The 14033-nt window shown below is 50.2% G+C and overlaps 1 protein-coding gene across 1 annotated transcript; it reads left to right on the top strand.

Annotated features, from left to right (window-relative positions):
- Nucleotides 1-5301: 5301 nt before the first annotated feature.
- LOC124663522 lies at nucleotides 5302-9570 on the top strand. The gene is made up of 2 exons (XM_047201217.1): nucleotides 5302-5617; nucleotides 8149-9570. Exons 1-2 carry the CDS (start codon nucleotides 5302-5304, stop codon nucleotides 9393-9395), a joined length of 1563 nt encoding a protein of 520 aa, XP_047057173.1. The 3' UTR covers nucleotides 9396-9570.
- The last annotated feature ends 4463 nt before the right edge of the window (nucleotides 9571-14033 follow it).

A 14033-nucleotide genomic window follows, 5' to 3' on the forward strand; every position in this document is an offset into this window, starting at 1 on the left:
TCTTATTACAAACCCTCACTAGGGCCAAAATGATGCAACTGGTTTCATTGTTTTCAACAGGAACTCTACTCGGAGTCCTCCTCTTCAGATTGCTGGTAGCTGGAGCCGTCGTCGCTGCCACCAGATCCGGCTTTAGAGTCATTTCCAGAGTTTTCTCCGGAGCGCTCGCTGCTGGACCCGGATCCTTCCCCATAAAACTCTGGCTCGCCTGCTTCCTCCTCTGCATCGGAGAAACCTTCGGGCAGATTGTGTTTGCTGTACCAGAACGAGTGATCCACTCGCCCGACAAACAGCTCCTCATAGCCTTCGGTTCCGCGAGGAGGGCGCTCATGTCGGAACTCTCGGGGGCTCCGCGTGCAGCTTGCGCCATGTTGAGTGACGGGAAGAAAGCCTTGCAGGTGGCTAGGACTAAGGAGGCGGCTCCGCGCGCTGAAGACTTCTGCCAGTCCTTGATGAACTCCGGCACCTGTCGCATAAGTTTGGTCATTGTGTCAATGACTGTGGTTTTGGCCTTCTTCAGCGACAGGGCCGTGGCGATTCCGCGGCAGGCTTTAAACAACGCATCGATTGAGATCCGCACTTCCTCGTATGCCTCCGTCCTCGTTAGGTTTGAATCCTTTGTCCACTCAAGGCCAAGGCTTGCTGTGGAAGAAAGGGGTTCAGTTCCGTCAGAGAGAACATATAAGCTGGTTGGAGCAAACGACGCGGAAAAATGCTTACGGAAGATAAGCTTGTCAATGGTTTCCGCCTCCACTTCCAGGGCTTTGTTCTTGGCAATTAAGGAGAGCGCGCGGCCTTGGCTCTTCTCCAGCCTTGTCGATCAGTTCCGCCTTCTCGCGGGCATGCTTCTCGGAGAGCTCTTTCCTTGCCTCAATCTCTTTGCTCGAGGATTCTTTCATGAAGTTGTTGAGGGACTCGTTCTCCGCCTCAAGCACCTTGACCTTGGCGGAAAGCTCAGCAAACGAGGCGTGCTTGGCGCTTCTTCCGGAGACAGTCAAGTTGCGCATGTTATGCAACATGAACTATGACAACACAAAAAGTGAAATACCCGGGTTTTGTACCTTTAAGGCGGGTCTCGAGCAGGTGGATAGCCTTTTGGCTGTTTTCCGCGTTTTGTCGCAGCCCCTCAATCTCCGTGATCTGCTCAAGCACATGGATGCGCAAATCTTCGTGCAGTTTCCGTGTGGTCTGTGAGACAAGCAGGGAGTTAGTCGGATATTTAAAATCTTGGGGGCTAGCGAGGAGTTCAGTTTGAGATATAAAAATTTTAAATTTCCGCCTAAAGTACATTCTGGGAAAGCATTGGATAATACACATTACACGGAGCTATATCACCCAATGCTTGGGGGCTAGTGTTACCTGCCGCACTTCCTTGTGCTTGGCGAAAAAATCCTTCAAATCTTTCTCCAGTTCCGCGAGATCTCGTGTCTCCTCGTCCGGCTTCCCCCATACCTTGTTCAGCATTGCGGAAACTTCCGCGTGACGCCGTGCGAGGGTGAGCTTCGGAGGGATGGAGTTGGCTCGAGGCTGACTCGGGGCGCATTGGTAACTTGGAGGAGCTTGACCTTCTGTTCTTGTTCTTCATTGGTAGGCCCCGCGAAAGCGGAACTTGGCTGATCAGAGGGAGGAACGGGTGAGGAGGTTCCCTTGGCGGAGTCGCCCTGGTGAGCGGGATCTTCAGGAATGTCGTCAAGGTCGATGACGTCCTTCGGATCCGGCTTGGAGGTGGATGAAGCTTTTGGCGGAACTCCAACCTCAGGAGTAATGGGAAATGAAGCCGGAGATGGCTTGGCCTTTTTCTTGATGACCCTTGGGGCCTTGGGAGGCTGGCTTCCGGAACTTCAGGAAAAACATAAAAATATAAGAGCAAGTGTTAAATCAGAACTTGGGTCTCGGAAGAAGACGCTTACCCGGAAGGCTTGAAAAAGTGTTGGATGGCAGGCTGCCCTTTGTTGCTGGTATTAATCAGCGCGAGGCGCTTCTTTTCCGCCTCGCCTTTCCGGGTAGCCGCGATGCTGAGTGTCTCGCGGGGCGTTTCGCGTAAGGGCTTAAAGGGGCTGGTTTCTTCCTCTTCGCGGACGTGAAGCTTCGGGAGCTTCCGCCTCGACGTGGCCTCCGGATCCGCGTGGCCGGTGGATGGGACTCGGAGGAGAGTTCCGAGTTGATTTTCCTCCGGCGCCTCGAGCTGGTTCGAAGTTACACTTAGCCAAAAGTTCGAAGAAAAATAATAAACCAAAGTCAAGACGACGTACCGCGGTTCCGGATCCATTTGTATGGATATCCTTAGTTGCATACGTGAACATGGAGTTCACGTGAGATCTTGAGGAGGACCCGGATCCTCTTGTCGATGGCGTCGACGGACAGAGTTATCTTTGGTGGCGCGCATTGGATCATCGCGCCCGTGTATTCAAACATCAGGCGGTCCTCGCTTTGTAGCGGCTCGGATCCGCTTGGTGAACCAGAAAGGGTTAAGTCCTTCCCCGTCAGCCCCTCCTCCGTGAGCTTGCGGATCCGCCTAACGGCCGCGGGTTAGTTGAGGCGAGTCGGAGAAGTGGGGGCAGTGCGTCCATGACGGAAGCTCGGTGGGAGGGCAGCTTCTTGAAAACTGGAAGTTTCTTTTCGCTCGCCGGGTCGGAGACGTCCTTCAGATAGAAGAAGCCCCCGGACCAGTACCTCGCGGATTCGTGGCGGTCGGTAGGGGGATAGACGCGGCCCGGGCGGAGTATAAAGGTGATGGATCCGCATGTAGCGAGTTCGGCAGATTGCCGGATCCTCTCCTTCTTGACAGAGAAAAAGTATTGGAATAAAGAAATCTCAGGGGTTACCCGGAGATGGCCTTCGCAGAGGGCGACGTGGTTGCCGATGGCGAGGACGCTGTTTGGAGAGATGTTGTGGGGTTGGAGTCCATACGTCTTCGGCATCTCCGAGAAGAAATCCGAAGGCGGAAATGAAAATCCGCGCTCCACCGGTGCCTTCGTCGGCACCATCTCGTTGTCCTTCGGAGCCGGAGCAAGTTCATCCGGAACCGACCTCCGGCTTCCGGGTTGCGTAAAGCCCTCCGACTCGAGGTTCTTGAGCTCCATCTCGGTGGTGGCACAGGGCCACCACTTTCCCTTAGCTTCGGAGTCGCGCTTCCGAGCTTTTGACTTTTGGCAGCCTTCCTCCGTCCGTCGCACCATTTGACCCGCTTCGGAAGTTTTTTCCGGGTGAGCGGAGGTCCCCTCGCTTCTTTGCCGAATCCCTCGGAGGATCCAGACTTAACTGGGGCGAAGGGAGGCGGAGCGGAGGAGATCGGCGTCGCCATGATTGGTTCCGAGCTTGGAGGCGGAGTTGTTGAAGACATCTGAAGAAAATAGTTTGTCGGAAACTAATTTTAGTCGGATCCCATGTCGTCTTCCCCAAAGTTTACCCCTACCAACTACGGCACGAGAACGACGCTCGAGAGCTCACCGTGATGGAGTCCGCGGTGGTCGGAGTCGCCGGCGACGAGGTTTCGCGCGGTGGCTCGCCGAAGTTAAGAACTCGGACGAACACCGTGCGGCGGCGAGGCGACTCCGGCGAAGTTCCGGCGAGATTCCGGCACGGCGGAGAGGAGCTCGTGGGCGGCGCTTGGCCGAGAGCCGAGAAGGGGGTGAATGAGGGTAAAAGGGCTCGACGGCGGATATTTATAGGCCGAGGGGATGAGATTCGTGTTCCGCATCCTCGCGGTCGGAACGCAAGCGTCGCACCGTTGGATGCGTGACACGTGTCCCAAACCCTAGCGGTAAAAATGGCTAGAGATAAGTTACCGCGGAAATCGCGCGAAAATGGCGCCAGAATTGGCGGAACCGTTTGAGTCTTTTAAGATTCCGGGTAATTGCGTAAGGATAAGTTTGTTCTCGTTCGTGCAGGGAGTAACCCGGAGATGTTCTTTGGAATGTCGATGGATGAAGTCCCGCAGGGTGGGAGCATTTTCCGGCTTTAAGTTGGAAAAAGAAGAAAATGCAAAGTTGGAGCTCTTCAAGTTTCTCCGCGTTATCAACGTTTGCCGGAGATCATGATAGGCCGACAAGGCGGAAACTGCAGGTGAAACTCGGAGAACTCCGGGGGCTACTGTTGTGGGTATACTTCATGGGTGTACCATCGACGAGTGCCTAGATCCGGCAAGCCCGGTGGCCCACGGACGGTGATGAGGCATGTGGCCCATCGGGCGGCCCGCTTGCTCGTTGATCATGAAGGAAGAAGTCCAGCCCATGATCGGCAGGCCGGATCCGTACCGACATAGGAGTAACCCGGATCCATGGAGGCCCATAAGGAACCCGGATCCAGGATCGACGTATATGGAAGGCGGATCCGTGACGTGCACGGCAAGATATTGTACCGTAGTTAGGCCAGTCCGTAATCCGGCTAGGACTCTTCATGTAAACCCTAGATCCGTGCGCCTTTATAAGCCGGATCCCGGAGTCCTAGGGGAACGACCACAACTCATTGTAACAACGCGAAAGCGCCCGGATAATTCCGGACAAGCAGCAGTAGGCCCCGTCATCGTGCGAGTGTTCCGAAGCTGGGTAACTCGCGTACCACCGTCCCGTGTGCACTCCGCCCTATGGCCCCTACTTCTTCTCCCCCTCGTGAGGATCCCTCCTCCGAGGTACCGTCGATTAGGCAACGACAGTGTGTAAACTTGATGGATTACTATATCTAAATATTTTGTTGTATGACACGTGATGCATATTGTTTCTCTAAATTATGTCAAAATTTCCCAAATTACTCGTGTTAGGAGGGCTGGTTCAACCATGTGTAAATTTGGTGGACCCCGGTCATCAGTTTGGTTGTTGAGTGGGTTAATCCTAAATTTAGACCTCTTTGCAACAGAATATATGTAAAGGTGGTGTTTTCTGCAAAAGAAGGATGACAATTACGAGTAATATGTGCAACACATGCAGTAAAAATAGGTGGTTTGTGCAAGTTGCTCGTCCAGATGAGGAGCGAGGACGTACCGCTGTAGGATCGGGTTACAGTGGCAGAGTAGACTTCGGAGAAGAACGTGTTCAAAACCGTCAGGCCGAGAAGCTTGGGAGAAGATTCCGTGCTTTGAGATTCGTGTGCACACGTGGCGCATTTAAGAGTTGGTCTAATTTGATGGGTGGAAAGACCCAGTCTAGTCGGATTGCCTCCTCCTTCTTCTTCTTCTTCCCTGCTCCTCTTCATAATTCCGGACCGCTCCCTACTCAATCGACGAAAACAAAAAAACAAATACGCCCGAGCTTCTAGCCGCACCACCATCGTCTCCGGCAGCCCAACTGCCCCCACCCCGACCCTATGCCGCTCCCATGGCGACGCGCGCCGTCCGCCGGCGCCGGCGCCGTCGCCACACTCGCCGGCTCTTCCTCCTGGGCCGGATTTCACGCGTCCCGTGAGTCCGTTCCCCTTCCTCCAACTTGGGATAAGGAGAAGGCCGTCGGAGGAGCTTCCAGGGAGGTTCGTGATTCCTCTCTATTTGATGACGGATTTCACGCATCCCGTGATTCCGTTCCCCTTCCCCCCACTTCGGATCGGGGGGAGGCCATTGGAGGAGCTTCCACGCCCCTTCCTGCTAATTGCGAAGCTCATGAATTCCCAAAAGCCGATGCTCTTGGTAAGCCTACACTAATTTTCCGCAACGCCTATTAAGATCCAAACACAATTGCCCTTATGGACCAAAGATGCGATTTTTCCTGCCATCCTATGGTTTATTTCATAAAGATGCAATTTTTTATGTTATTTTTATTCTCCGCAATAGAGCCTGAATGCTTAGCACTGTGATTCTAATTTTTTTTTTATCGAATTGTTAGTCTTCCTGTTAGCTTGCCTAGGCCAGTTTAACTCAGGGCGAATCGAATTGCGATTTCTGTGTGCTAGTTTCAGAGTAACGTCAGGTTTTATTAGTAGGGAATCCGCAGAGTAGCTGCCAAGTTCTCCTCTGTAACTCAACTACTACCTCGGGTCTGAATTAATTGACGCAAGATGCTACCAGGACACTGTATACTTTGTACGGAAGTTCGCGTCGATTAATACAGAACGGAGGGAGTAGCAAGTAACTGCAGCACCAATTTTTTTAGACTAACAGGGAGCGCTCCCCAGCTCCATTTTCTTTATTGAAAATGAAACACATAAGCGTTCTGCAGCACCAAATTCGTCTCTCTGCTTCTCTACTGCACCCGATGTGTTCTCTAGCCATACCAGCAGCATTTTCTAGATGCTCAATCACACATGTTGTGATTCTGTGGTGCTGTTGCTTTGCTCTTCCAAAGGCTCTATCAGTTACACTGATATTTTCTTCGGCAGCGTACTCATGCTTGTTTGCCTGGCTATACACCCTCCCATCTCTATCGTACTGCCGCCCCTCCCCCCATTGACGAAGAAACATTAGACTATTTTGGCGTGAAATCGAGACGGAGAAACCATGGGGCACCGTCGTCGGCCGGCAATCTCACCCTCCTCCGCCTGCACTTTCTCCCCTCGACCCCCTCCTTGACTCCTTCGACACAAGGGATTGACAACCAGATATTTTGGGATGTTAACAAACCTCCCAGGAAATAGCTTAAAAGTTTTGGGAAAGTCTTCCTGTTAACTTGCATAGGCCCTGGCCCTCAGTTAGCCTTTGCAGACCTGTTGCTAGATGATTTTAGTACTGTAGCTTCTGTGTGCTAGCTTCAGAGTACCTTCTGCGTGGTAGTTTCAGAGTAACGCCAGGTTTTGTTAGTAGGCAGAGTAGCTGCCAAGTTTTACTCTGTAACTTAACTAGAAAGTGACTGCAGCACCAAATTTGTCTCTCTTCTCTCGATCTCTACTGTGTTGCCGCCCGTTGTGTTCCCTAGCCATAGGAACAACATTTTTCTAGATGCTCAATCACACATTGCGATTCTATGTGATGTTCCTTTGCCCTTCCAAAGAAGCCACCAATAGCTTTTACGAAAGGGCAAGGTACAAGGGCTTTATTGCCTGGCTATACACCCTTTGTCTCTCTTGCACTGCCACCCCTCTCCCCCATGGAGGAAGAACCTTAGACTATTCTGTGGCGAGATGAGACGGAGAACCCGTGGTGCGCCGTCATCGGCTGGCGAATCAACCCTCCGCCTGCCCTTCCTCCCCCCTCAACTCCCTCCTTCGATGCAAGTGATTGACGATCAGATATTTGGGGAAAGTCAGCAAAACTCCCGGGAATGTATCTATTCATTCTATTGAGATCTATGGTATAATGATCTCCATTTCCCTTCAAAAAGAAGTTTTTGGTCAGTTACACTCAATCCCAGTTCAGTTGCCACAGATGCTACAGAGTAGGTTCCCTCCTTTTTGTATGCCATCCAATTATGATTTCTTCTACTGTTTTAGTTTTGGTCAATTCTCAATCCAATGCACAAGCATATTAGGTTCTCTTTGCAGTGTATGGCGAGTTGGCAACTGCATAAGGATTTTTTGCCGGTATGATTTTCAGCTGGCCTTTGCAGACCTGTTGCAGATGATTTTAGTAGCTTCTGTGTGCTAGTTTCGGAGTAACGCCAGGTTCTATTAGTAGGCAGAGTAACTGCCAATTTTACTTTGTAACCAACTAGCAAGTGCCTGGAGCACCAAATTAGTCTCTCTCCTCCTTTTGATCGCTACTGTGTTGCCACCCGTTGTGTTCCCTAGCCATAGTAACAACATTTTCTGGATGCTCAATCACACATGTTGCACTATATTATGTTTTATTTTGTACAATTTGTGTATTCTGTCATGTTCTACAGAATGCAATCCTTCCCAGCTAGAACTATCTGTGTGAAGGAATTTGGTATGTACTCTTTGTTTTGCAAGGCATTAGTGACAATCCTTCTCAGCTAGATATGATAATATTTTCCAATCCTATCCTTTTGTTGTGTATTCTCTGTTCTGACCAGAGCCCGAATTTGTTCTGCTATTTGAAAAGCTCACCCACAGTGATATCCTCTTCAGAGGCAAACACACAAGGAGGTTATATGATTCCAAATCGGTTTCCCAGTTCGTGTTTCATACTTGTTATTTCACTACAGCTGATTGGGCCTTTTTTGTCCGAGAGGACAGCGTACACATGCTTGTTTGCCTGGCTATATAGATCTGCTTACATGTATTTCATTCAAAGAGTACCTTAACATGATTTTTTCACAATGGCAGGACCTTGTGCAACTCGAGGATGGTCAGACCTCCCCATCGATCTCCTGATCCGTATCCTGCATCTCCTTGAGCTACCCGAGGCCCTCGCCTTCCGAGCTGTCTGCCCGTCATGGCGCTCTGCCTCTACAGCCGCGGGCACTGTCCTCCCTCGCCGCTCGCCGTGGCTCGTGTCCTTGGTGAAGGAGCCTCTTCCTTCACTGGATCCACAGCGGCCTGTGTGGCGTGGGTTAAGGGAGCCTGCTGCCGCTTCTGAGCTCCGCAGCCCCCTGGACACCCAGAGAACTCTTAAGTTCAGCTTTCCCAATGGCCAGGTTGTGGCCCTCTGCGGCGCCTCCCATGGCTGGCTTATCATGGCAAACAAGCTCTCTAACCTCGTCCTCTACAAGCCGTTCACCGCGGCGTTGGTTCCACTCCCGCCAATCATCGGTTTTGATCCGTGCATCGAGGGGGTTTACGGAGACGACGAAGGGAAGACCCTCGTGGGGTATCGCTACGGGTGTTTCGAGGGTGGATGTGTCTACAACTTGCAAGAAGTGGCTGGGCATTTCTACGACAAGGTTGTCCTGTCAGGTTCTCCATCTGCTGATCGTGCAGTTGCTTTGGCCATCTACTTGGATGGCAAGCATCTCTCTTTTGCGAGGGTAGGGGATGCCCGTTGGCAACAAGTTTCAAGGATACGAAGAAGAGATGATAGCTTTGCTGATTGTGCCTACCACCGCAGGAAGTTCTACGCGGTGACGATGAGAGGGAGATTGAAGCGTTTGAACTTTGGTGGACCTGGAGAACTATGGATGGAAACAGTCATCGCTGAGGATGATGATGACATTGATGATGTTATCACGAGGTACTTAGTGCCGACTCCTTGGGGTCGTCTCCTGCAACTACGTGTCATTCTTGACAAACACCAGGTAAATAACGTCAGGGTGGAAATAGACAGGCTGGATATGAAGAGTCGGAAAATGGTAGGACTGAGCTCGGCGAAGGCTCTGCGGGGGCACTCGGCTTTTGTCGGACAGAATAACCCAGGTCTTTTATCCACCAAGGAATTCCCTGAGCTCAAACCGGACTGTATCTACTTCACAACTCCCCGTCTCGGAGATTATAATCTTTTCGATAAACGCCATAACGAATGGAACGGTGTGAAGGTCTACGACTTGAAGAAACGGACCCTTGAGGCTGCTTTCCCGTCTGGAGGAGATTATGGAACGTGGTGTCCGTTGGAAGTCTGGTTCACGCCGAGTCGATGATGGTCAAGCAAACCCGTGTTGTAACTTGTAGGTGCCGTTTCTGTCTGTAATAAACTTGCATGAGACCTAATATTTGTTTTCGTTGAGCTTGTCATTTCTTCTGGTTGCTTTCTATAATCAACTTGCATAAGTAATCGGAGTAAAAACCGGCCTTCAGGTTGTTGTTTCCCTTTAAGATCTTGAATCATTTGAGCTCTATCTTTCTTTTTACCGTAGATAATTTATTTTGGTTATTTACGTGTGTGTGTGTGTCGTTTAAAAATGAAGTGGTTTTGCATTGAAGAAGTTGCCCGCTACATACAGGCATACACCATCGCTTTGCTCTCGGTGTTTGTCTCAGATAATGTTGTTGCTTCACGTGGAAAATGTAAGTTGTGTGCTTGTGTAGCTATGAGAAAGTCTGTACTACGATCCCAAGATCATCAAAATCGGAGTCCGGATGAAAAAATTATCGCAGTTTTGGCGTGTGGCTCGGCATGCCGAGTGCTACTGCTGGGTAGGTCGGCAGCTAGCTCGGCAGGGCCGGGTCTAGTGTCGGGTGGCTCGATTTTACTCCCAGACGGTCATATTTTGATGGGCTATAAAAGGGACCTTCTTCCCATTGTTCTTAAGGTTCTAAGGCACGTTTTTACCACCATTGTTGACCTTCTTGAGCTTGCTTTCTCTCCATTCCCTCCTATGATTCTTGCATATTCTTGGGGGATTTGAAAGAGGAGATCTAGATCTACAACAGCATTCAATCCATTCCTTCTCTAAGTGAGGGGATCTCTTGGGATCTAGATCTTGAAGTCATTTCTTTATTTCCTTCATTGTTCTTTCTCTCTAATCTCATCCTAGCATTTTGTTGCTTTCGTGGGATTTGAGTGTGAAGGATTTGAACACATCTAGTGTTATTGCTTTGCATCATTGCATAGTGTTGAGCTCTCCACCACGATTTGTTCGAGTGAGATACCTGAGCTTGTTACTCTTGGAGGGTGACCTCCTAGTTGGCTTGGTTGGTGTCCCGGTGACCTCTTCGTGGAAGATTGTGAAGGGGCCCGGGCTTCTCCTTTGTGGAGCTTGTGAAGTGGTTGTGGAGCTTGCCATCTCCGGAGTGGAGGAAAAGCTAGCCATAAGGAAAGGGCTATTCCTTCGTGGAATAGGCTCGGAGTATAAGGTGCGCCTTCGTGGCGTTGGGAAATCCTTCGTGAGACCCCCACCTCTTCAAACGTGACGTACCTTCTTGCAAAGTAAGGGAAAACGGGAATACATCTTCGTCTCCGCGTGCCTCGGTTATTTCTATACCTGAGCTTACTTTCCTTGTGATAGCCATCGTGCTTGAAGTACATATATATTGCTATCACTTGTTGACATAGGCATCCCCAATGGGCCTGCTGAAGATGGTACCCGGGGTTTACTGGAGGCCTACGACTCGAAGAATAAGAAGAATCGGAAGCCCAAATTATTATTAAGGGAAGCTAGAGTTGTATTAGGAAATAATGTTTGTAACCTGGCGGGATGGGTTGGAAACCCTCCCGGACTCTGTAACTTGTGTATTACGAATCCCTCGGCTCCGCCTCCTATATAATGGGGAGTCGAGGGACAAAGAAAGCATCGATTCATTGTCTCACGGAACCCTAGTTTTCATATCGTCGAGCACTTTTCGGCTGAAACCTTCGAGATCTACTTGCCCTCTACTTCCGACTAAAACCCTAGTCTACAACTTGTAGGCATTGATAAGTTAATCCTATGTCAATTGGTGCCTTCTGTGGGAATTAGAGGCGTCAAGGATCTGATCTCCATGGCACGTTCAAGATCGTCAACTTCGTCAACTGCAAGCAACGCAATGGATAGAGGTAAACAGATCGAAACTGGTCTAGTTGATTTTGTTCCTCACCCGCCCTCCCGTTTGGATGCATATGCGTATCTGGAGGAGCCCATGGAGATGACGTTCGGAAAATTCCACTTCCACGTCGAGAAAGAAGGAGCGTATCGTCTCGAAATTCCGATCTCGTCGGGATTATCGGCGGTCGATTCCGATTTTTCGAGTTCAACATCGTCAATCGAGTCAGGTGACGAGGAGATTTCGTCGCCACGCTTCATCGGCACCAGGGCAAGTGAAAAACTCGCCAAGATCTTCAGCGACATGTCTTTTGAGTCATCTGCGGACTCCGATATAAGCGATGACTCAAGCAACATCGACAGCTTCAACTTCATCGACAGATCCACTACTGTTGGAGAGGTCTTCACCAATCTATATGCTGGTGTCACCAAACCCAACAAGGTTCAGCATACAAAATATCATCAGATCTATGCCATCGGAGAACCGAGTCGCGATCAGGAGGAGACATCAGAGGCCTTCGACGATTTGGGAAATCCATATGTCGATCCCGCTGACCTTAGGCGAGGTTTAGGCACTAAATATGTCGGGCATACACCACGTGTCAGGGTTCAACTTCCACAAGAAGCATGGGATAGGGCCGCAAGAGCTATGGATGGTTCAGAACCAATGACTACAACTGCTACGGCGGAAGAATTGCAAGCGTACCAATATAGACTCGCCCGCGTTGGAAGAGAATTGGAAAAACAGACAGCTGCTATGAATAGAAGAAGGGAAGCAGCTTCCGCGTCAAGCAGGTGAAGGGCGGAGTTAAGTCGACATTCAGGAACTTCGGGAGATAGCCACAGAGAAGCTCGAAATAGAGCAAGATCTCGGCTGCAAAACATACCTGAGGCTGATAGGGAGAATTTGGTTCAAAACCTCGATATGTCCTTTATGTCGATAGACACGAGAGCGAACATCATCCCTAAGACACCAGAAGCTGGATACATGGCGACGCAAGCGTTCATCCTCGCATCCAAGCCACCTCCCGGAGATCCAAGAGAAGCATTGTACAATATGGCCATGGCAGGAGTTGGGGCCATGGGAACGGCGTTTGTAACAACGCCTCCCGAAGGCTCAGCAAGGCAAAATAGTCCACGACCTACTGCAGCAGCACCAGGTCCCGAAAGAACAAGTGGAGCAAGAGACACAGCAGCGCAAGCACGGGTGGACAAAGCACGACAAAATAGAAGGGAACATCGGCACTCTCCAGAGATAGAGGACGAGGATATGTGTGGGCTGCCGTGCTTTACAAGGAGGGTCCGGAAAACTCGAGTCCCTTCAGGGTTTAAATTACCCGATAACTTCAAAAAATTCGACGGTCTGCAAGATCCAGAGGATTGGCTAGTCGATTATCTCGAGACGGTGAAGCTGATAGGAGGAACCAGAGCAACAGCCATGCAAAGCATCCAAGTACATCTAAGTGGAGCCGCGCGATCTTGGATAAACAAGCTTCCTCCGGGTTCCATCGACAGCTGGGACAGTTTCGAGGATGTGTTCGTCAAGAACTTTCGATCCACCTGTAAAAAAACCCGCATCGTTAGAAGAGTTGAGAGCATGTCGACAAAAGCAGGATGAATCAATGAGAAAGTACATTCAAAGGTGGAACATCATTAAAAACTCGGCAGAGAACATTATCTGACGAGAGAGCGATAGATGCGTTCGTAGCAGGAATCCGACGAGGAGATTTTGTCGAAGACTTGGGAAGAACCAACCCAAAAACAGTATCAGCATTGATGGAGATAGCAAACAGATGGGCAGATGGAGAAGATGTTGTCCACAATAAGCGGCACAGGTCGCCTGAAGAGGACCGCAATCGAAATTTCCAAAATAGACGACGATTTCGTCGGCAGTACTCGAGCTACGACGCTCCCGACCAAATATCTGCTGGTTTTCGAGGAAACAATGGAGGAGGCAATAGAGATGACTATCAAAGGAGCAGCGAGGCGACAATAGAGATGACTCCCGAAATAATAGGCAAAATAGTGGACCAAGGTTCCAGAGGCCTTTCGTGTCTCCTGAGGATATGATGAACGGGCCGTGTCAGATGCATTTCTATCTCGATAGTAATGGGAAGAGACAGTCAGGACATCTGCAGAAGGACTGTCGAAATTTTCAGGCAATGCTAAGGTTTGCAGGGCAAGCCAATGCTCATGCGACAAATAGAAATCCTCAGGGGTCCAGGAGTGAGATCCACTTGCCACCTCCTCCCGCAATTACGGACGAAAATCGGCACCAGCTCAGAATAGCGGCAGCACCACAACCACCTCCATACGTTGATCCTAACTCCAATGGTGCAGTCTCGATGATTCAGAAGGGTAGGCCGTCCAGTAGAGCTCAGAAAGTAATCTCGCAACAAGTGTTCATGGCAGAGAAGATGCCTCCACCAACGATTGAGTACTTAAATTGGTCAGGGCAAGACATTGGCTTCACAATAGCGGACCACCCGCAGCAAGTTCCTCGACCAGGGCAGTCAGCACTTATCTTACCAGCAGTAATTGCAGGATTCGACGTATCCCGAGTATTCATACATTGAGGCAGCAGTCTAAACCTTATGTACGCAGATACACTAAGGAAGATGAACATATCCCTAGCAAATCTGAAACCAACCGACACACGTTTTCATGGTATCACGCCAGAGAAGCCGAGTTATCCGTTGGGGAAGATCAATCTCGACGTTCAGTTTGGGACCCGAGAAAATTACAGAACAGAAAGGCTGGAGTTTGAAGTCGTGGATTTTCCATCGCAGTATCACGCCTTGCTGGGACGACCATCAT

Source organism: Lolium rigidum, chromosome 1, assembly GCF_022539505.1.
Source record: "Lolium rigidum isolate FL_2022 chromosome 1, APGP_CSIRO_Lrig_0.1, whole genome shotgun sequence".
NCBI lineage: Eukaryota > Viridiplantae > Streptophyta > Magnoliopsida > Poales > Poaceae > Lolium > Lolium rigidum.